The 17,796-nt window shown below is 43.2% G+C and overlaps 1 protein-coding gene across 1 annotated transcript in view; it reads right to left on the reverse strand.

Moving 5' to 3' along the window:
- Positions 1-7,598: 7,598 nt before the first annotated feature.
- Positions 7,599-17,796, reverse strand: part of LOC132398695 (protein kinase C-binding protein NELL2-like) — a 305,511-nt gene continuing 295,313 nt past the window's right edge. The window contains exon 20 of the mRNA XM_059978482.1: positions 7,599-8,115. Within this exon, the coding sequence (XP_059834465.1) occupies positions 8,065-8,115 (51 nt within the window). The 3' untranslated portion in view covers positions 7,599-8,064. The remainder of the gene's footprint in view (positions 8,116-17,796) is intronic.

The raw sequence follows: 17,796 nt of genomic DNA on the forward strand, positions 1-17,796 counted from the left end.
TCTATAGAAATTTTCCAACGTTGTTGATGACACGCTGAATCTCCGCAGACCACTGAGGAAGTAGAGGCACTGTGGTGCTTTCTTTGCTATTATATTTATATAATGTGTTCAGGAGAGGTCCACTGAGATAGTGACACCCAAGAATTTAAGGTTACTGACCTTCTCCACCTCTGAGGAAGACATCAGCAATATACCGGACATTCAAGTGTGTCAGGGAAGAGAAATATGCGCAGTCACAATTACGACAGAGAAAGTACTCAGGAAGCTGAATAGTCTAAGAGTAGATAAATCTCCCGGACCAGATGGAATGCACCCTCGTGTTCTGAAGGAAGTAGCAGTGGAGATTGCGGAGGCATTAGCAATGATCTTTCAAAAGTCAATAGATTCTGGCCTGGTTCCGGAGGACTGGAAGATTGCAAATGTCACTCCGCTATTTAAGAAGGGGGCAAGGAAGCAGAAAGTAATTATAGACCTGTTAGCTTGACATCGGTGGTTGGGAAGTTGTTGGAGTTGATTGTTAAGGCTAAGGTTATGGAGTACCTGGAGGCATATGACAAGATAGGCCGAACTCAGCATGGTTTCCTTAAAGGAAAATCCTGCCTGACAAACCCAGTGCAATTTTTTGAGGAAATTACAAGTAGGCTAGACAAGGGAGATGTAGTGAATGTTGTGTATTTGGATTTTCAGAAGGCCTTTGACAAGGTGCCGTACATGAGGCTGCTAAACAAGATAAGAGCCCATGGAATTACGGGAAAGTTACATACGTGGATAGAGCATTGGCTAATTGGCAGGAAACAGAGAGTGTGAATAAAGGGATCCCATTCTGGCTGGCTGCTGGCTACCAGTGGTGTTCCACAGGGGTCTGTGTTGGGGCTGCTTCTTTTTACGTTGTATATCAACGATTTGGATTATGGAATAGATGGCTTTGTGGCTATGTTTGCTGATGATACCAAGATAGGTGGAGGGGCCGGTAGTGCTGAGGAAACAGAGTCTGCAGAGAGACTTGGATAGATTGGGGGAATGAGCAAAGAAGTGGCAAATGAAATACAATGTTGGAAAGTGTACGGTCATGCACTTCGGTAGAAGAAATAAACGGGCAGACTATTAATTAAATGGGGAGAGAATTCAAAGTTCTGAGATGCAACGGGACTTGGGAGTCCTCGTGCAGGATACCCTTAAGGTTAACCTCCAGGCTGAGTCAGTGGTGAAGAAGGTGAATGCAATGTTGGCATTCATTTCTGGAGAAATAGAGTATAGGAGCAGGGATGTGATGTTGAGGCTCTGTAAGACCTCACTTGGAGTACTGTGTGCAATTTTGGGCTCCTTATTTAAGAAAGGATGTGCTGACATTGGAAGATTCACTGGAATGATTCCGAGAATGAGAGGGTTAACATATGAGGAATGTTTGACCGCTCTTGGACTGTACTCCTTGGAGTTTAGAAGAATGAGGGGGGGACCTCATAGAAACATTTTGAATGTTGAAAGGCATGGACAGAGTGGATGTGGCAAAGTTGTTTCACATGGTGTGGGAGTCTGGAACAAGAGGGCATGACTTAAGGATTGAAGGTCGTCCATTCAGAATAGAGATGCGAAGAAATTTTTTTAGCCAGAGGGTGGTGAATCTGTGGAACTGGATGTCACGGGCGGAAGTGGAGGCCAAGTCATTGGATGTATTTAAGATAGAGATTGATAGGTTATGGTGAGAAGGCGGGGGAGTGGGACTAAATGGGAGAATGGATCAGCTCATGATAAAATGGCAGAGAAGACTCGATGGGCCGAATGGCCGACTTCTACTCCTTTGTCTTATGGTCTTATGATCCTTTGTGTAGTACTGACTCATGGACCTCTGGTTTCCTTCTCCTGAAGTCTACAATCAGTTCCTTTGTCTTACTGACATTGTTATTATACCACTCAGCCAAATTTTCAATCTTCTTGTATGCTGATTCATCACCACCTTTGATCCAGCCCACAACAATGGTGTCATCAGCGAACTTGGACATAGTGTTTGAACTGTACTTAGCCACAGGGGTAAAGCAAGTAGAGCAGGGGGCTAGGCACACATCCACGTTGTGCTCCTGTGCTGATGGAGATTGTGGAGGAGGTGTTTTTGATCATCCAAACTCACTGGGGTCTACAATCCAGCATTCAATTGCACAAGGGGGTATTGAGACCCAGGTCTTGGAGTTTACTGATTAGTTTTGAGGGGACACTGGTGTAAAATGCTGAGCTGTAATCGATAAAGAGCATCCTGATGTATGTATCTTTGCCGTCCAGATATTCCAGAGTTGTGTGAAGAGCCAATGGGATGACATCTGCCACAGACCTGTTGTTTCAGTAGGTGAATTGGAGCGGATCTGAGTCACCACTCAGGCAGACAATTTATCTATCTATCTATCTATCTATTCATTCAGATACAGCGTGGAGTAGGCCCTCCTGGCATTTCAAGCCATGCACCCAGCAATCCCCAGATTAAATCCTAGCCTAATCATGGGAAAATTTACAATGGCCAAGTAACCTATCAATTGGTAGGTCTTTTGACTGTGGGAGGAAACCGGAGCATCTGGAGGAAACCCATACAGTCGTAGCGAGAACATACAAACTCCTTACAGGCAGCTGGGGAAATTGAACCCAGGTTGCCTGTACAGTAAAGCGTAGTGCTAATCACTATGCTACCATGTCCTTATAAAAGCATACGTGGAGTGCTGAGAGCAATTTTCTGTAATTCCTTATAATAAAATGAATCATCTGGTTCATCAGGTTAGAACCAATTCACAGAGTGATCCCTGGCCTCCACTAACTTTCACTATTGTCCTCACACTCTCATCAATCTTCACACTCACACTCAGGGCCCAAGAACACCAGAGACTAGGAGCAGGAGTGGACTGCCCTGACATTCGATACAATTGTGACTAATCTGCCCCAGACCTCAATTCTTTTTCAGAGCTGTCTCCTCAAACCCCTGAATTCTCTGGACAGAATCAGAATCGGGTTTAATATCACTGGCCTGTATTGTGAATTTTTTTGTCTTTGTAGTGGCAGTACATTGCAATACATATTAAAAGAGAAAAAATTGTGAATTACTCTGTGTGTGTGTGTGTCACTAACACTGCCTCACTACTTTAGTATTTTTATTTTTGCACTGCTTAGTTAATTCAATTATTATAATATACCGGTATATTATATATATATATTTCAAATCAAATATTTCAAATGTCGTTAGAAATGGGGGATGGTGCTGGAGAAATGGCGTATTGCTCATGTGGTTCCATTGTTTAAAAAGGTTTCTAAGAGTAAACCTAGCAATTATAAGCCTGTCAGTTTGACATCAGTGGTGGGTAAATTAATGGAAAGTATTCTTAGAGATGGTATAATATAATTATCTGGATAGACAGGGTCTGATTAGAAATAGTCAGCATGGATTTGTGCGTGGAAGGTCACGTTTGACAAATCTTATTGAATTTTTTGAAGCGGTTACGAGGAAAGTTGACAAGGGTAAGGCAGTGGATGTTGTCTATATGGACTTCAGTAAGGCCTTTGACAAGGTTCCGCATGGAAGGTTTAATCGTTAGGTATTAATATTGAAGTAGTAAAATGGATTCAACAGTGGCTAGATGGGAGATGCCAGAGAGTAGTGGTGGATAACTGTTTGTCAGGTTGGAGGCCTGTGACTAGTGGTGTGCCTCAGGGATCTGTATTGGGTCCAATGTTGTTTGTCATAAGCATTAATGATCTGGATGATGGGGTGGTAAATTGGATTAGTAAGTATGCCGATGATACTAAGGTAGGTGGTGTTGTGGATAATGAGGTGGGTTTTCAAAGCTTGCAGAGAGATTTAGGCCAGTTAGAAGAGTGGGCTGAGCGATGGCAGATGGAGTTTAATGCTGATAAGTGTGAGGTGCTACATTTTGGAAGGAATAATCCAAATAAGACATACATCATAAATGGTAGGGCGTTGAAGAATGCAGTAGAACAGAGTGATCTAGGAATAATGGTGCATAGTTCCCTGAAGGTGGAATCTCATGTGGATAGGGTGGTGAAGAAAGCTTTTGGTATGCTGGCCTTTATAAATCAGAACATTGAGTATAGGAGTTGGGATGTAATGTTAAAATTGTACAAGGCATTGGTGAGGCCGAATTTGGAGTATTGTGTACAGTTCTGGTCACCGAATTACAGGAAAGATAACAAAATAGAGAGAGTACAGAGAAGATTTACCAGAATGTTACCTGGGTTTCAGCACCTAAGTTACAGGGAAGGCTGAAGAAGTTAGGTCTTTATTCTTTGGAGCATAGAAGGTTGAGGGGGGACTTGATAGAGGTATTTAAAATAATGAGGGGGATAGATCGAGTTGACATGAATAGGCTTTTTCCATTGAAAGTAGGGGAGATTCAAACAAGAGGACATGAGTTGAGAGTTAGGGGGCAAAAGTTTAAGGGTAGCACAAGGGGGGAATTTCTTTACTCAGAGTGGTAGCTGTGTGGAATGAGCTTCCAGTAGAAGTGGTAGAGGCAGGTTTGGTATTGTCATTTAAAGTAAAATTGGATAGGTATATGGACAGGAAAGGAATGGAGAGTTATGGGCTGAGTGCGGGTCAGTGGGACTAGGTGAGAGTAAGCATTCGGCACGGACTAGAAGGGCCGAGATGGCCTGTTTCCGTGCTGTAATTGTTATGTGGTTATATATGGTTATATTATATTCATTGAATTAAGTAAGTAGTGCAAAAATAAAAATACTAAAGTAGTGAGGTAGTGTTCGTGGCTTCAATATCCATTCCAAAATTGGGTAGCAGAGGAGAAGAAGCTATTCCTGAATCAATGAGTGTGTGCCTTAAGGTTCCTGTACCTTCTCTCTGATGGTAGCAATAAGAACAGGACATGAGCCAGGTGATGGGGATGCTTAATGGGGGTTTTTGAGACAGCGCTCCTTGAAGATGTCCTGGATGCTAGAAAGGTTAGTGCCCATGATGGAGCTGACTAAGATTCCAACTCTCTGAAGATTTTTCTTCTCTTCAGATACGTTAATTACACTCCACAACTTCCTGGGGTAAAGAATTCCAGAGATTTGCCCCCCTCTGAGCGAAGAATGCACAATTGAAGCACTCAAGTGAAACCCCTAAAGCAAACTCCCAGTCAGACAGTACTAGAAGTCAGGGTCAAACCCGAGTTGCTGGAGTTGTGTGACGACAGCTCCTTGATGCACCATGTTTGGTCTCCTTACTAGAACAAGAAAACACTCATCGCTTGGGGAAAGTTCACCAGATGGTGGGTCTTCTGTATATTGAGGTCTACATACATTACACGAATGTGAGGGGATTCTAATCGAAATTCATAAAGTGCTAAAAGAGCTAGGCCAGGGGTCGGCAACGTTTACCACTGAAAGAGCCAATATGGACCCATTTCCCACAGAAAAGAAAACACTGGGAGCCACAAAACCCGTTTGACATTTAAAATGAAATAACACTGCATACAATGGGTTTTTTTGCCTTTATGCTATGTATAAACAAACTATAATGTGTTGCTAAATTGATGAACTCCTGCAGAGAAAACGAAATTACATTTCCGCATGCAACAAAAACATTTTAAACTCCGAAAAAAAGACGTTGGGTTGAAGGTTACTCCACAGGTAACCTACCTTGGATCGAAGAATTAAAAGAAAGCGCGCACTGGCGGGTGTCAGGGATTGGCAGTGGTGATGTATATTAATAGCGATAAAAAAACACGTTGTAAAATAAAGACTGCAGTCAAAGGTAACTTTATTCGAACTAAACATCCTTGCTTTAAAGCCTCCCTCAAACCGTCCCCGTGGGCGCGGATGCTCCAAAAGACACGTACTCACAAACCCCCGTAGGCTATCTCCCTTAGCCGGAACGGTGGCTAATTGTGAGCCGGTTCGGATGTGCCAGGAAATGGGGTCTCCACAAAGTTTTTAGATTGTACAAGATCACCATAATCTTCAATTTTGAATTACATTTCAAAAGCTAACAAACCACGGGGAGCCGCATCACAGAGATGAAAGAGCCGCGGGTTGCCAAACCCTGAGCTAGGCAGACAGGATATGGAGTCACGTTCCTCTGGGGAAATGCCTCAAATGACGGAACACAGTTTCAAGTTTCATTGCCTGAGAATTAATACTGAGATGAGGAGAAATGTTTTAAAGCAATGGGCAGTGAACCTGTGGGTTTTTTTTAACCACAAAAGGATAGTCATTGAATATTTTTAAGGAACTGGTAAGTTTGTGGTGCAAAAGGCACCAAAAGATGTTGGTATTGTTTGCATTAGTATTGAGATAAATGGACATTTTGAAAAGTGATGGAAAGCATACTCCAATTTTCTATGTATTCCATAGAGTTAATGGTGCTATAACAGAATATAACCTCCAATAACTTTAAGGTGCTTGAAAGTAGGTACAGAGGAGATGTCAGGGGCAAGTTTTTATGCAGAAAGTCGTGAGTGCATGGAATTGGCTGGCAGAGGTGGGGGCGGATATGATGGGGTCTTTTCAGAGACTCCTGGATAGGTACATGGAGCTTAGAAAAATAGAGGGCTATGGGTAAGCTATGTAGTTCTAAGGTAAGAACATGTTTGGCACAGCTTTGTGGGCCGAGGGGCCTGTATTGTACTGTAGGTTGTCCGTGTTTCTATGTTTCTAAGAGGACCACAACCTTGTTGCCATTTGGAGGCTTGTGTGTCTCAATGACCTGGAGAACCTATTTTGGCTGGAACCAGGGCTTTATGCTTTGGCTCTTGGTAGGTTCACCCATGCCAAACAGGTCAAAGGGTAGAGGCCAGACTAAGAGTGGTCCACCGGTCCTCCAGGTTTGGGGGTTCAGCTCAGGGCTAACAACCCTGACTGGTAGAATAAAATTGTTATGGAAACAGCAATGAAAGATGTAATGGTATTCCTGAGTCTCCATCTGGGACTTGCATGACTAACTATAGTGAAAACTGGGAGGAAGCTACGTATGTGACGAAGGAAGCTGTGAATGCTGGAGATGGAGGACCTCCTTTGCTGCCCTAAACACCCATAACGGGCAAAAGAAAGAAGATGGAATATAAATGGGAGCTGACTTCTCCCTCTTCACCACTTACTTGAGTTTGATCATCATAAATACTCACCCAGAGTGCGGCTGATAATGTAACTCACTGCGTGCTGCTGGTCTCTGCACTTGTTGTTGCAAGAGTGACCTCCTTCTCCATCATAGGAGGGGGAGAGAGAGAGGAAAAGTCTGAGATACCAAAGTTATGCACTATAGTTTTGATGGACTCTGGATCAAGATCTCTCTGCTGTTGCCTGCATGGTGAAGGGTGGGTCGGAGCTGCTTCTGGGGGGAGGTGGGGTTTGACGCTTTTGCTGCTGTTTCTGTGAAGGGTGGGGGAGGGGAATTTCAGGGCATTGATGTTCTATCATTCATTTCATTGATGTCTGTGAAGAGTATGAATTTCAAGTTGTATACTGTACATTCTCTGATATAAAAGGAAGCTGAATCTAAATCGGAATCTAATCACTGCCTTCCGTTTTTGTATCATTCTTATTTAATTTGCACATGCTGTTAAAAATCCATGAAGCAAAATGACTTTAAATTAACAATCACAAGTCAGAAATTTTTGAAATTGAATGAAAACTTTTTAATTTAAGTTTGAGAATTTGTACTAAGACAAGCAAATCAGCAGTCATTGGAACTGGGAAACAACAATTCAAACAATGGAAAAAATACATCACATGACTTTTTCTGTGTTAAAACTCTTGCTCTCTAGTCATGCTTATACACACATTCTTTCTAAATTTGCTGTTAAAATGTTTCTTTCACATACAATCTGACAACTTATGCTTTCAAATGTATTTTTTGTTAGTTGTCACGTGGCCACATGACTCTCAGTCCTCGCTATACAATGGGATTTCCACTTAAAGTAATAGTTCCAGTTTCGGATGGGTGTAAACCTGTATTTGGTATAAAGTTGTTTTCTAATAGGAAAGTTGTTCTTGTTTTTGACAAGAGCTTCGTTTTGATAATAACTCTCGTCCTGCGGATTAAACAGGAAATCCACGCTATACGTGGTACTTTTCGGCTCAGAGTTGCTGAAGGCACTGAGGATCCACCGAACAGCAGACGTGACCATTCTGAGGGAAAGCAAAAGAACCAGACAGAGAAAGTGAGTAAATTGCACGCTGCAAAACATGACTGCCATGTCATCAGGGCCCGTTCTAGAGTTAGGGTATATAGCAAATATTTACTTCACCAGCAACCAGTCTTCAGACATGAATGTGGATTGTAGATTGAATTTAAATTTCAAGAGTTTTAAATATTAATTTCCAACCGCATCCTCTTACTGCAATTTTCGGTTTACCAATGACGGATAATAACCGTTTATCCGCTTCATCTCAACGAATGATTGCATTTGTTACATTAATGGCAGGAAGATCTATTTTATTGAATTGGAAAGAAATTAATCCTCCAACTGTATTTCAGTGGTTTTCTCAAACTATTTCTTGTTTGAGTTTAGAAAAAATTAGAAGTGTGGTTTTTGATCCTTCAGTTAAATTTGAAGAAACTTGGAGACCATTTATTCAACATTTTCACATGAGTTGAATTGTCTTTTCCTAAACCTTACTTATATTATCCTTTATTATTTGGATGGAGGTTCGGAGTTATTGGCACTACTGTATATGTACTTAATATTATTCAATGGCCCATGTTGGTTAGTGTGTTTTTTTGTTTTTTTTTCTCTCTTTTTTTTTGGGGTCTTTCTTTTTTTCTTTTTACTTCTTTGTTCATTAATGTTCTGAGTTTGAGAGGTTATATATTTTTATTATTATATATCTGAATGTCTATTTAAACTATTAATTATGTACTCTCAAACACTTGGTATTCATGTTTCATTTGTGTTTGTTTAAAACTAATAAAAAGATTTAAAAAGAATTTAAAATGCAGCCCTGAACAATAGTTTACCTGGAGCTGTGCACTGGAGTTGATTGCAAACCAGGCAATGCTGATTAGCATTCATTTTGGGTGTTTGGAGTAAGGATATCAAGAAAGAGGTGTGCGAAAACTGGTTCAAAGGAAGCATTGTAGATACATTGTAACTATAGGATGGTCCTAAATGTCACGTAATATTCGGTTGTGAGGCCCCATCCTCCAAGTGCATCTGTCTAGTGACCCTGTTCGCATTACAACCATGTGATAATTCATGTCAATGTTATGGATACATTGACCGGGAGTTTGCAGGCAGCGAGCTCTAACAACTCTTAATAACATCACCCAGCAGAGAATCTGACCTGGTCCTTACTCAGGGGGGCATTACAACAGAGTGTCCCACTGGCAAATGTGTCCATGCTGGAAGAGATGGAAGCTGAAAAATTTAGTCTCGGTTAAACCACCTCCTTGCTTAATTTTCCTGCCAAAATTGTCAAAAATTTGCTGGCATTCAGAATCAATCAAATGAATCCCCAAATTATTAAGAACTAATCAAACTATTAATGCCTTTTATGGAAAATCTTATAAAAGGTGGTGGATTCAGGCCATTACATCACAGGTAAAGGCCTCTCAACTATTCAGTATATCTACATGAAACACTGTCGTAGGAAAGCAGCATCTATCATCAGAGATCCCCATCAACCAGGCCAGGCTCTTTACTCGCTGCTGCCAACAGGTAGAAGGTACAGCTGCCTCAGGACTAACCAGTTTAAGAACAGTTACTACCCCTCAATCATCAGGCTCTTGAATACAAGGGGATAATTACACTCACTTACCCCAATCTTTCATTGATCCTATTATAGTTACTATTCTATAGATTTTCTGAATATGCTCACAGGAAAATGAATCTCAGGGTTGTATATAGTAACATAAACAGTGCCTATAAAAAGTATTCACCCCCCCCCCCCCGAAGTTTCCATGTTTTATTGTTTTACAATATTGAACCACAATGGATTTAATTTGGCAGTTTTGACACTGATCACAGAAAAAAGACTCTTTTGAGTCGAAGTGAAACCAAATCTCTACAAAGTGATCTAAGTTAATTACAAAAATAAAACACAAAATAATTGATTGCGTTAAGTTTTCACCCTCTTCAAGTCGGTATTTAGTTGATACACCTTTGGCAGCAATTACAGCCTTGAGTCTGTGTGGATAGGTCTCTATCAGCTTTGCACATCCAGAGACTGCAATTTTCCCCATTTGACGTCAGCGTCGAGCGCGCACTTTAAAAGGCAGGACTTCTTTTCAGAGTGGTCATTTGAATCGGGAGCAAGTTACAGCTTGTGATTCAGCTGGGAGCTCAGAGAATTCGACCGAGTAGGTAGGATTTAAGCCTACCTGGTCAATACCTGTGGAGGAGGGGGAACTGCGCAGGCGCGAGTGACGTCAGCGTCGAGCGGGCACTTTAAAAGGCAGGACTTCTTTTCAGAGCGGGCAGCGGAGTCCGTGGAAGCAGAGTCCTGGGCTTTGGCTAAGTGGAGTCCGTGGAAGCAGAGTCCTGGGCTTTGGCTAAGTGGAGTCCGTGGAAGCAGAGTCCTGGGCTTTGGCTAAGTGGAGTCCGTGGAAGCAGAGTCCTGGGCCTTGGCTAAGTGGAGTCCGTGGAAGCAGAGTCCTGGGCTTTGGCTAAGTGGAGTCCGTGGAAGCAGAGTCCTGGGCTTTGGCTAAGTGGAGTCCGTGGAAGCAGAGTCCTGGGCTTTGGCTAAGTGGAGTCCGTGGAAGCAGAGTCCTGGGCCTTGGCTAAGTGGAGTCCGTGGAAGCAGAGTCCTGGGCCTTGGCTAAGTGGAGTCCGTGGAAGCAGAGTCCTGGGCTTTGGCTAAGTGGAGTCCGTGGAAGCAGTCCTGGGCCTTGGCTAAGTGGAGTCCGTGGAAGCAGAGTCCTGGGCCTTGGCTAAGTGGAGTCCGTGGAAGCAGAGTCCTGGGCCTTGGCTAAGTTGGAGTCCGTGGAAGCAGAGTCCTGGGCTTTGGCTAAGTTGGAGTCCGTGGAAGCAGAGTCCTGGGCCTTGGCTAAGTTGGAGTCCGTGGAAGCAGAGTCCTGGGCTTTGGCTAAGTTGGAGTCCATGGAAGCAGAGTCCTGGGCTTTGGCTAAGTGGGCTTCGGCGTAAGGGGACTTCGGTAAGCCTGTGTGATTGCTCGCTGAGGGGAAGAAGGTAAGGTCGCTTTTTAGACATTCTATTAATCAGTTCAGGGACGGGGGAGACAGTCAGAGCAGTGGTGTGCTCCGTATGCAGTATGTGGGAGGTCAGGGTCAACACAGTTGTCCCTGATGACCACACCTGCAAGAGGTGCGTCCAGCTGCAGCTCCTATCAGCCCGAGTTAGGGAGTTGGAGCAGGAGCTGGATGAACTACGGATCATTCGGGAGGCAGAGGCAGAGATAGATAGGAGTTATCAGGAGGTAGTCACACCAAAAAACCAAGAAGTAGGCAGATGGGTGACGGTCCAGAGAGGCAGGGGGAGCAGGGAGAGAGAGCAGAGCACCCCTGCGGCCATTCCCATTAACAATAAGTATACCGTACTGGATATTGTTGATGGGGATGACCTACCAGGAATGAGTTGTAGTGGTCCTGCCTCTGGCACAGAGGTTGAACCCTCAACTAGAAAGGAGAGGAGGGAAGAGAAGAGAGCGATAGTTTTAGGGGATTCTATAGTCAGGGGGGCAGATAGGAGATTTTGTGGGGCAGATCGGGAGTCTCGGATGGTATGTTGCCACCCTGGTGCCAGGGTCCGGGACATCTCAGATCGGGTGCAGGCTATTCTTGAGAACGAGGGCATGAACCCAGATGTAGTGGTCCATGTAGGGACCAATGATGTAGGTAAGGTGAGTGAGGGGGTCCTGCTTAGAGAGTTCAGGGAGTTAGGAGTGAAGCTGAAAGGCAGGACCTCCAAGGTGACAATCTTGGGATTGCTACCTGTGCCACGTGCGAGTGAGGCGAAGAATAGAATGATTATGCACATTAATACGAGGCTGAGAGCATGGTGCAGGAAGGAAGGGTTCAGGTTTTTGGATAATTGGTCTTTGTTCCAGGGACATTGGGATCTGTTTTGAAGGGACGGTCTACATCTGAACCGGAGGGGTACTAACATTCTTGCAGGAGTGTTTGCCAGTGCTACTCGGGGGGGGGGTTTAAACTAGATGTGCAGGGGGCAGGGATCCAGATCCAGAGGGTTGGTCAGAAGGAGCATGGGGTTAAATGTATAGAAGGTTTGGGTGATCTTGAGAAGGTCATCAAAATTCAGGGTGCAATTAGCCCGATGGAAGTTCAAGGAGCTGGGTTAGGTACAGTAGACAGTGTTTTAAGCAAAGAGAGGAGGAATGGGCTAAGAATTCTATACTTGAATGCGCGTAGTGTCAGAAATAAGACAGATGAGCTTGAAGCTCAGATGAAAATGGGGAACTACGATATTGTTGGGATAACGGAGACATGGCTGCAAGGGGATCAGGCCTGGGAATTGAGTGTACCAGGGTATACGTGCTATCGTAGAGACAGAAATATGGGAAGAGGGGGTGGGGTGGCCCTGTTGGTGAGGAATGAGATTCAGTCCTTAGCAAGAGGTGACTTGGGAACAGGGGAAGTAGAGTCTGTGTGGATTGAGCTGAGGAACATTAAGGGTAAAAAGACCCTAATGGGTGTTGTGTTCAGGCCCCCAAACAGTAGCGTGGATATTGGGTACAAGTTGATTAGGGAGTTAACATTGGCATGTGCTAAAGGTAATGCAGTCGTTATGGGAGATTTCAACATGCAGGTGGACTGGGAGAATCAGGCAGGTGCTGGACCCCAGGATAGGGAGTTTGTGGAGTGTCTAAGGGATGTATTTTTGGAACAGCTTGTGCTTGAGCCAACCAGGAACGAGGCTATTTTGGACTTGGTGATGTGCAATGAACAGGAATTGATAAGTGATCTTGAAGTAAAGGAGCCATTAGGAAGTAGTGATCATAACATGATAAGTTTTTATCTACAATTTGAGAGGGATAAGGGCAGATCAGAGGTGTCAGTGTTGCAATTAAATAAAGGAGACTACGGAGCCATGAGGGAAGAGCTGGCCAAAGTTAAATGGGCGGATGCCCTGGCAGGAAAGACAGTGGATCAGCAGTAGCAGATATTCTTGGGGATAATACAAAAGATGCAAAAGCAGTTCATTCCAATGAGAAGGAAGGATTCAAAGAGGGGGAAGGGGCCACAGTAGTTGACAAAGGAAGTCAGAGATTGTATAGCATTAAAGAAAAAGAAGTATGACAGGGCTAAGATGAGTGGGAATACAGATGATTGGGAAAGTTTTAAGGAACAGCAGATCTTAACTAAAAAAGCAATACGGAGAGAAAAAAATCAGGTATGAGCTCAGTCTAGCCAGGAATATAAAAGGGGATAGCAAAAGCTTTTTTAGCTCTGTGAAGAGAAAGAAGATAGTTAAGAACAATGTTGGCCCCTTGAAGAATGAATTGGGAGAAATTGTTATGGGAAACAGGGAAATGGCAACAGAATTTAATGCATACTTTAGATCTGTCTTCACCAGGGAGGACACAAGCAAACTCCCAGATGTATGGATGGGCCAGGGTCATAAGATATCAGAGGAATTGAGACAGATTGACATTAGGAAAGAAACTGTGATGAGTAGACTGGTAGGACTGAAGGCTAATAAATCCCCGGGTCCAGATGGTCTGCATCCGAGGGTTCTAAAAGAGATGGCTCAGGAAATTGCGGATGCATTGGTAATCATTTTCCAATGTTCCTTAGATTCAGGATCAGTTCCTGAAGATTGGAGAGTGGCTAATGTTATCCCACTTTTCAAGAAGGGAGGGATGGAGAAAACGGAGAACTATCGCCCTGTTAGCCTAACGTCAGTCGTGGGGAAGATGCTTGAGTCCATTATTAAGGACGAAATAGTGGCACATCTTGATGGCAGAAATAGGATTAGGCCGAGCCAGCATGGATTTACCAAGGGCAAATCATGCTTGACTAATCTGTTGGAGTTTTTTGAGGGTGTAACAAGGATGTTAGACGAGGGTAAGCCAGTGGATGTTGTGTACCTAGATTTTCAGAAGGCATTCGATAAGGTGCCACATAGGAGATTGGTGAGTAAAATCAGAGCTCATGGCATTGGGGGCAGGGTTTCAACATGGATAGAAAACTGGTTGGCAGATAGAAAGCAAAGGGTAGCAGTGAATGGGTGTTTCTCAGACTGGCTGGAGGTGACTAGTGGGGTACCACAGGGCTCTGTATTGGGACCACAGCTCTTTACGATTTATGTCAATGATTTAGATGAGGGCATTGAAAACTGTATCAGCAAGTTTGCTGACGATACTAAACTGGGTGGCAGTGTGACATGCGAAGAGGACGTTAGGAGAATACAGGGAGACTTGGATAGGCTGAGTGAGTGGGCAGATACTTGGCAGATGTCATTCAATGTGAATAAATGTGAAGTTATCCACTTTGGAAGCAGGAACAAGAGGGCAGAGTATTGTCTGAACGGTGTAGAGTTAGGTAAGGGAGAAATACAAAGAGACCTAGGAGTCCTAGTTCACCAGTCAATGAAGGTGAATGAGCAAGTGCAACAGGCAGTGAAGAGGGCAAATGGAATGTTGGCCTTTGTTACAAGGGGAATTGAGTACAAGAGCAAGGATGTCCTTTTGCATTTGTGAGACCACACCTGGAATATTGTGTACAGTTTTGGTCTCCAGGTTTAAGGAAGGACATTCTGGCAATTGAGGAAGTGCAGCGTAGATTCACTAGGTTGATTCCTGGGATGGCAGGGCTGTCTTACGCAGAGAGATTGGAGAGATTGGGCTTGTACATGCTGGAATTGAGGAGATTGAGAGGGGATCTGATTGAAACGTTTAAGATAATTAAAGGATTTGATAGGATTGAGGCAGGAAATATGTTCCAGATGTTGGGAGAGTCCAGTACCAGAGGGCATGGATTGAGAATAAGAGGTCAGTTATTTAAAACAAAGCTGAGGAAGAGCTTCTTCTCCCAGAGAGTTGTGGAGGTGTGGAATGCACTGCCTCAGAAGACGGTGGAGGCCAATTCTCTGGATGCTTTCAAGAAGGAGCTAGATAGATATCTGATGGATAGGGGAATCAAGGGATATGGGGACAAGGCAGGGACTGGGTATTGATAGTGAATGATCAGCCATGATCTCAGAATGGCGGTGCAGACTCGAGGGGCTGAATGGTCTACTTCTGCACCTATTGTCTATTATCTATTGTCTTCTTTAAAAACTGCTCAATCTCTGTTAGTTTGCAGGGGGATTCTGAGTGAACAGGCCTTTTCAAGTGCAGCCACAAATTCCCAATCGGATTGAGGTCTGGACTCTGACTTGACCGCAAGGATATTTTGTCATTCTTGTGTAGCTTTGGCTTTATGCTTGGGGTCATTGTCTTGCTGGTAAACAAATCTCCCAAGTTGCATTTCTCTTGCAGACTGCATCAGGTTTTCCTCCAGGATTTCCCTGTATTTTGCTGCATTCATGTTACCCTCTACCTTCACAAGCCTTCCAGGGCCTGCTGCAGTGAAGTATCCCCACAGCATGATGCAGCCACCACCACGCTTCACAGTAGGGATGGTGTGTTTTTGATGATGTGCAGTGTTTTGGCTTATGCCTAACATAGCTTATCATCTGATGGCCAAAAGCTCAATTTTGGTTTTATCAAACCATAGAACCTTCTTCCAGCTGACTTCAGGATCTCCCATTTGCCTTCTGGCAAACTCTAGCTGAAATTTCATGAGAGTTTTTTTTCAACAGTGGCTTTCTCTTTGCCACTCTCCCATAAAGCTGTGACTGGTGAAGCACCCGGGCAACAATTTTTATATGTGCAGTCTCTCCCATCTCGGCCACTGAAGCTTGCAACTCCTCTAGAGTTGTCATAGGTCTCTTGGTGGCCTCCCTCACCAGTCCTCTTCTGCCTGGTTTCTCAGTTTTTGAGGATGGACTGCTCTAGGCAAATTTATAGCCATGTCATCTTCTTTCCATTTCTTGATGATTGACGTAACTGTACTCCAAGGGATATTTAGTGACTTGGAAGTTTTCTTGTCTCCATCTTCCGACTTGTGCTTTTCCAAAACCTTTTCATAGAGTTGCTTGGAGTGTTCTTTTTCCAGGATACTGACTCACCAGCAGTTGGACCTTCCAGGTACAGGTGTATTTTTGCTACAATCAATTGGAACTCCTTGACTTTCCATGTGAAAATGTGGAGATGATCTCCATTTAGACAATATGTGACTTCTAAAAGCAATTCGCTGCACCATTGATGATTTGGTGTGTCATATTAAAGGGGGTGAATATTTATGCAATCTATAATTTAGTGTTTTATATTTGTAATTGATGTAGATCACTTTGTAGTGATCTGTTTTTATTTTGACATGAGAGCCTTTTTCTGTTGATCAGTGCCAAAAAAGCCAAATTAAATACACTCCAATTCAATGTTGTAAAACAATAAAACATGAAAACCTCAGGGTGGGGTTGAATATTTTTATAGGTTCTGTAAGTACTTTGATAATTTATTTTGAACTTTGAATAAAATGCAAAAAAGTTAGAAAACACAGACTTAAAACATTTTAAATCATTCAAAGAAAGAGATATAAAAATATAGAAACACTACAATCCCTTGCAGCTATTCTCCTGCCTTAAAATCAATGGAGATGAACTTACTTTGTGAGGCTTCTCTTGGTGTGAGTCTGCACTAAATAACAGGGAGCAGCCCTAACTTTGTGCTCTGCAAGGAGATCAGGGGGTCAGAGCACACTAACAGAATTGTCAGTAAACAATTGTGTGCAAGTTTAGACCTTCTTCATGGCACATGCATGCTTGGAAATCCAAAACATGCTGGCATTTAGACAAGGGAATGCCTGCAGTCACACATTGAACTATGTGCAACCTCCCATTAAATCCACCCAATTTTATTGCTAAATATGCAACATCTAATTTGTTAATGTAGCAAGATTTCCTTACCAAAGTTTAACTCAGTGTAGGTTTCTGTTGCTAGTGCTTTAGGGGATTACATTAATTTATATTAAGATCAGGGTAACCAGCACTTCCAAGATTCATTCAAGTTCCACACCTCGAACTATACTTTTATCACTACTTGTTCAAAATCCTGGAATCCCCAACCCATTAGCGCCCCCCACCCATTAGCATTTTAAAAACATACCAGAGGTTTGAAAGGCAAAAATTCCAGACAGTTCACCACTCAGTTTCAAAGGACACTTGGGAATTAGCAATAAAAGCGAACCTCTGTGATGTCCACATCCTGCATCCTGCATATGATTTATTTTTAAGCTCTCTTTCTCCCTAGTCTGGTGTGGGGTACCTATATCCGTGCATAGTAAACAGCCAGGGCCATTCTTTCTGTAAATTGTATGTAACTGCTTTATAGTTACTGAATGATGAAGGAAGCCATGAACGCTGTCAGAGATGGAGGAATTTCATTGCTGTCCTAAATGGCAGTGGCTGAACGGGCAAAAGAAGAAGAAGCTGCTTTATCACAGACTCCACTCACTTATTTTGCTAGCCACAAAGTCAGAGCAACTTCTGTTGGAACCCTAATGGCAACTGAGGCACGAGTCTTAGTTATTCAGCTTGGTATTCCCCCCAAGAATGATAATTCCATAGAAACATGGAGTTATACGGAACGGAATCAGTGTGTTTGACTCACGATGACCCTTTCCCAATAATCCTATTATCCTTTCCACATTTCCATCAATTTTCCCCAGAATCTATGACTCACCGTCTCTGGGCAATTTATAGTGGCTAATTGAACTACAAATCTGCACATCTTTGGAAGGAATCCAGAGAATTTGGGGGAAACTCATGTGTCGAAGGGAAAGCATACAAA

This window comes from Hypanus sabinus, chromosome 8 (assembly GCF_030144855.1).
Source record: "Hypanus sabinus isolate sHypSab1 chromosome 8, sHypSab1.hap1, whole genome shotgun sequence".
Classification (NCBI taxonomy): domain Eukaryota; kingdom Metazoa; phylum Chordata; class Chondrichthyes; order Myliobatiformes; family Dasyatidae; genus Hypanus; species Hypanus sabinus.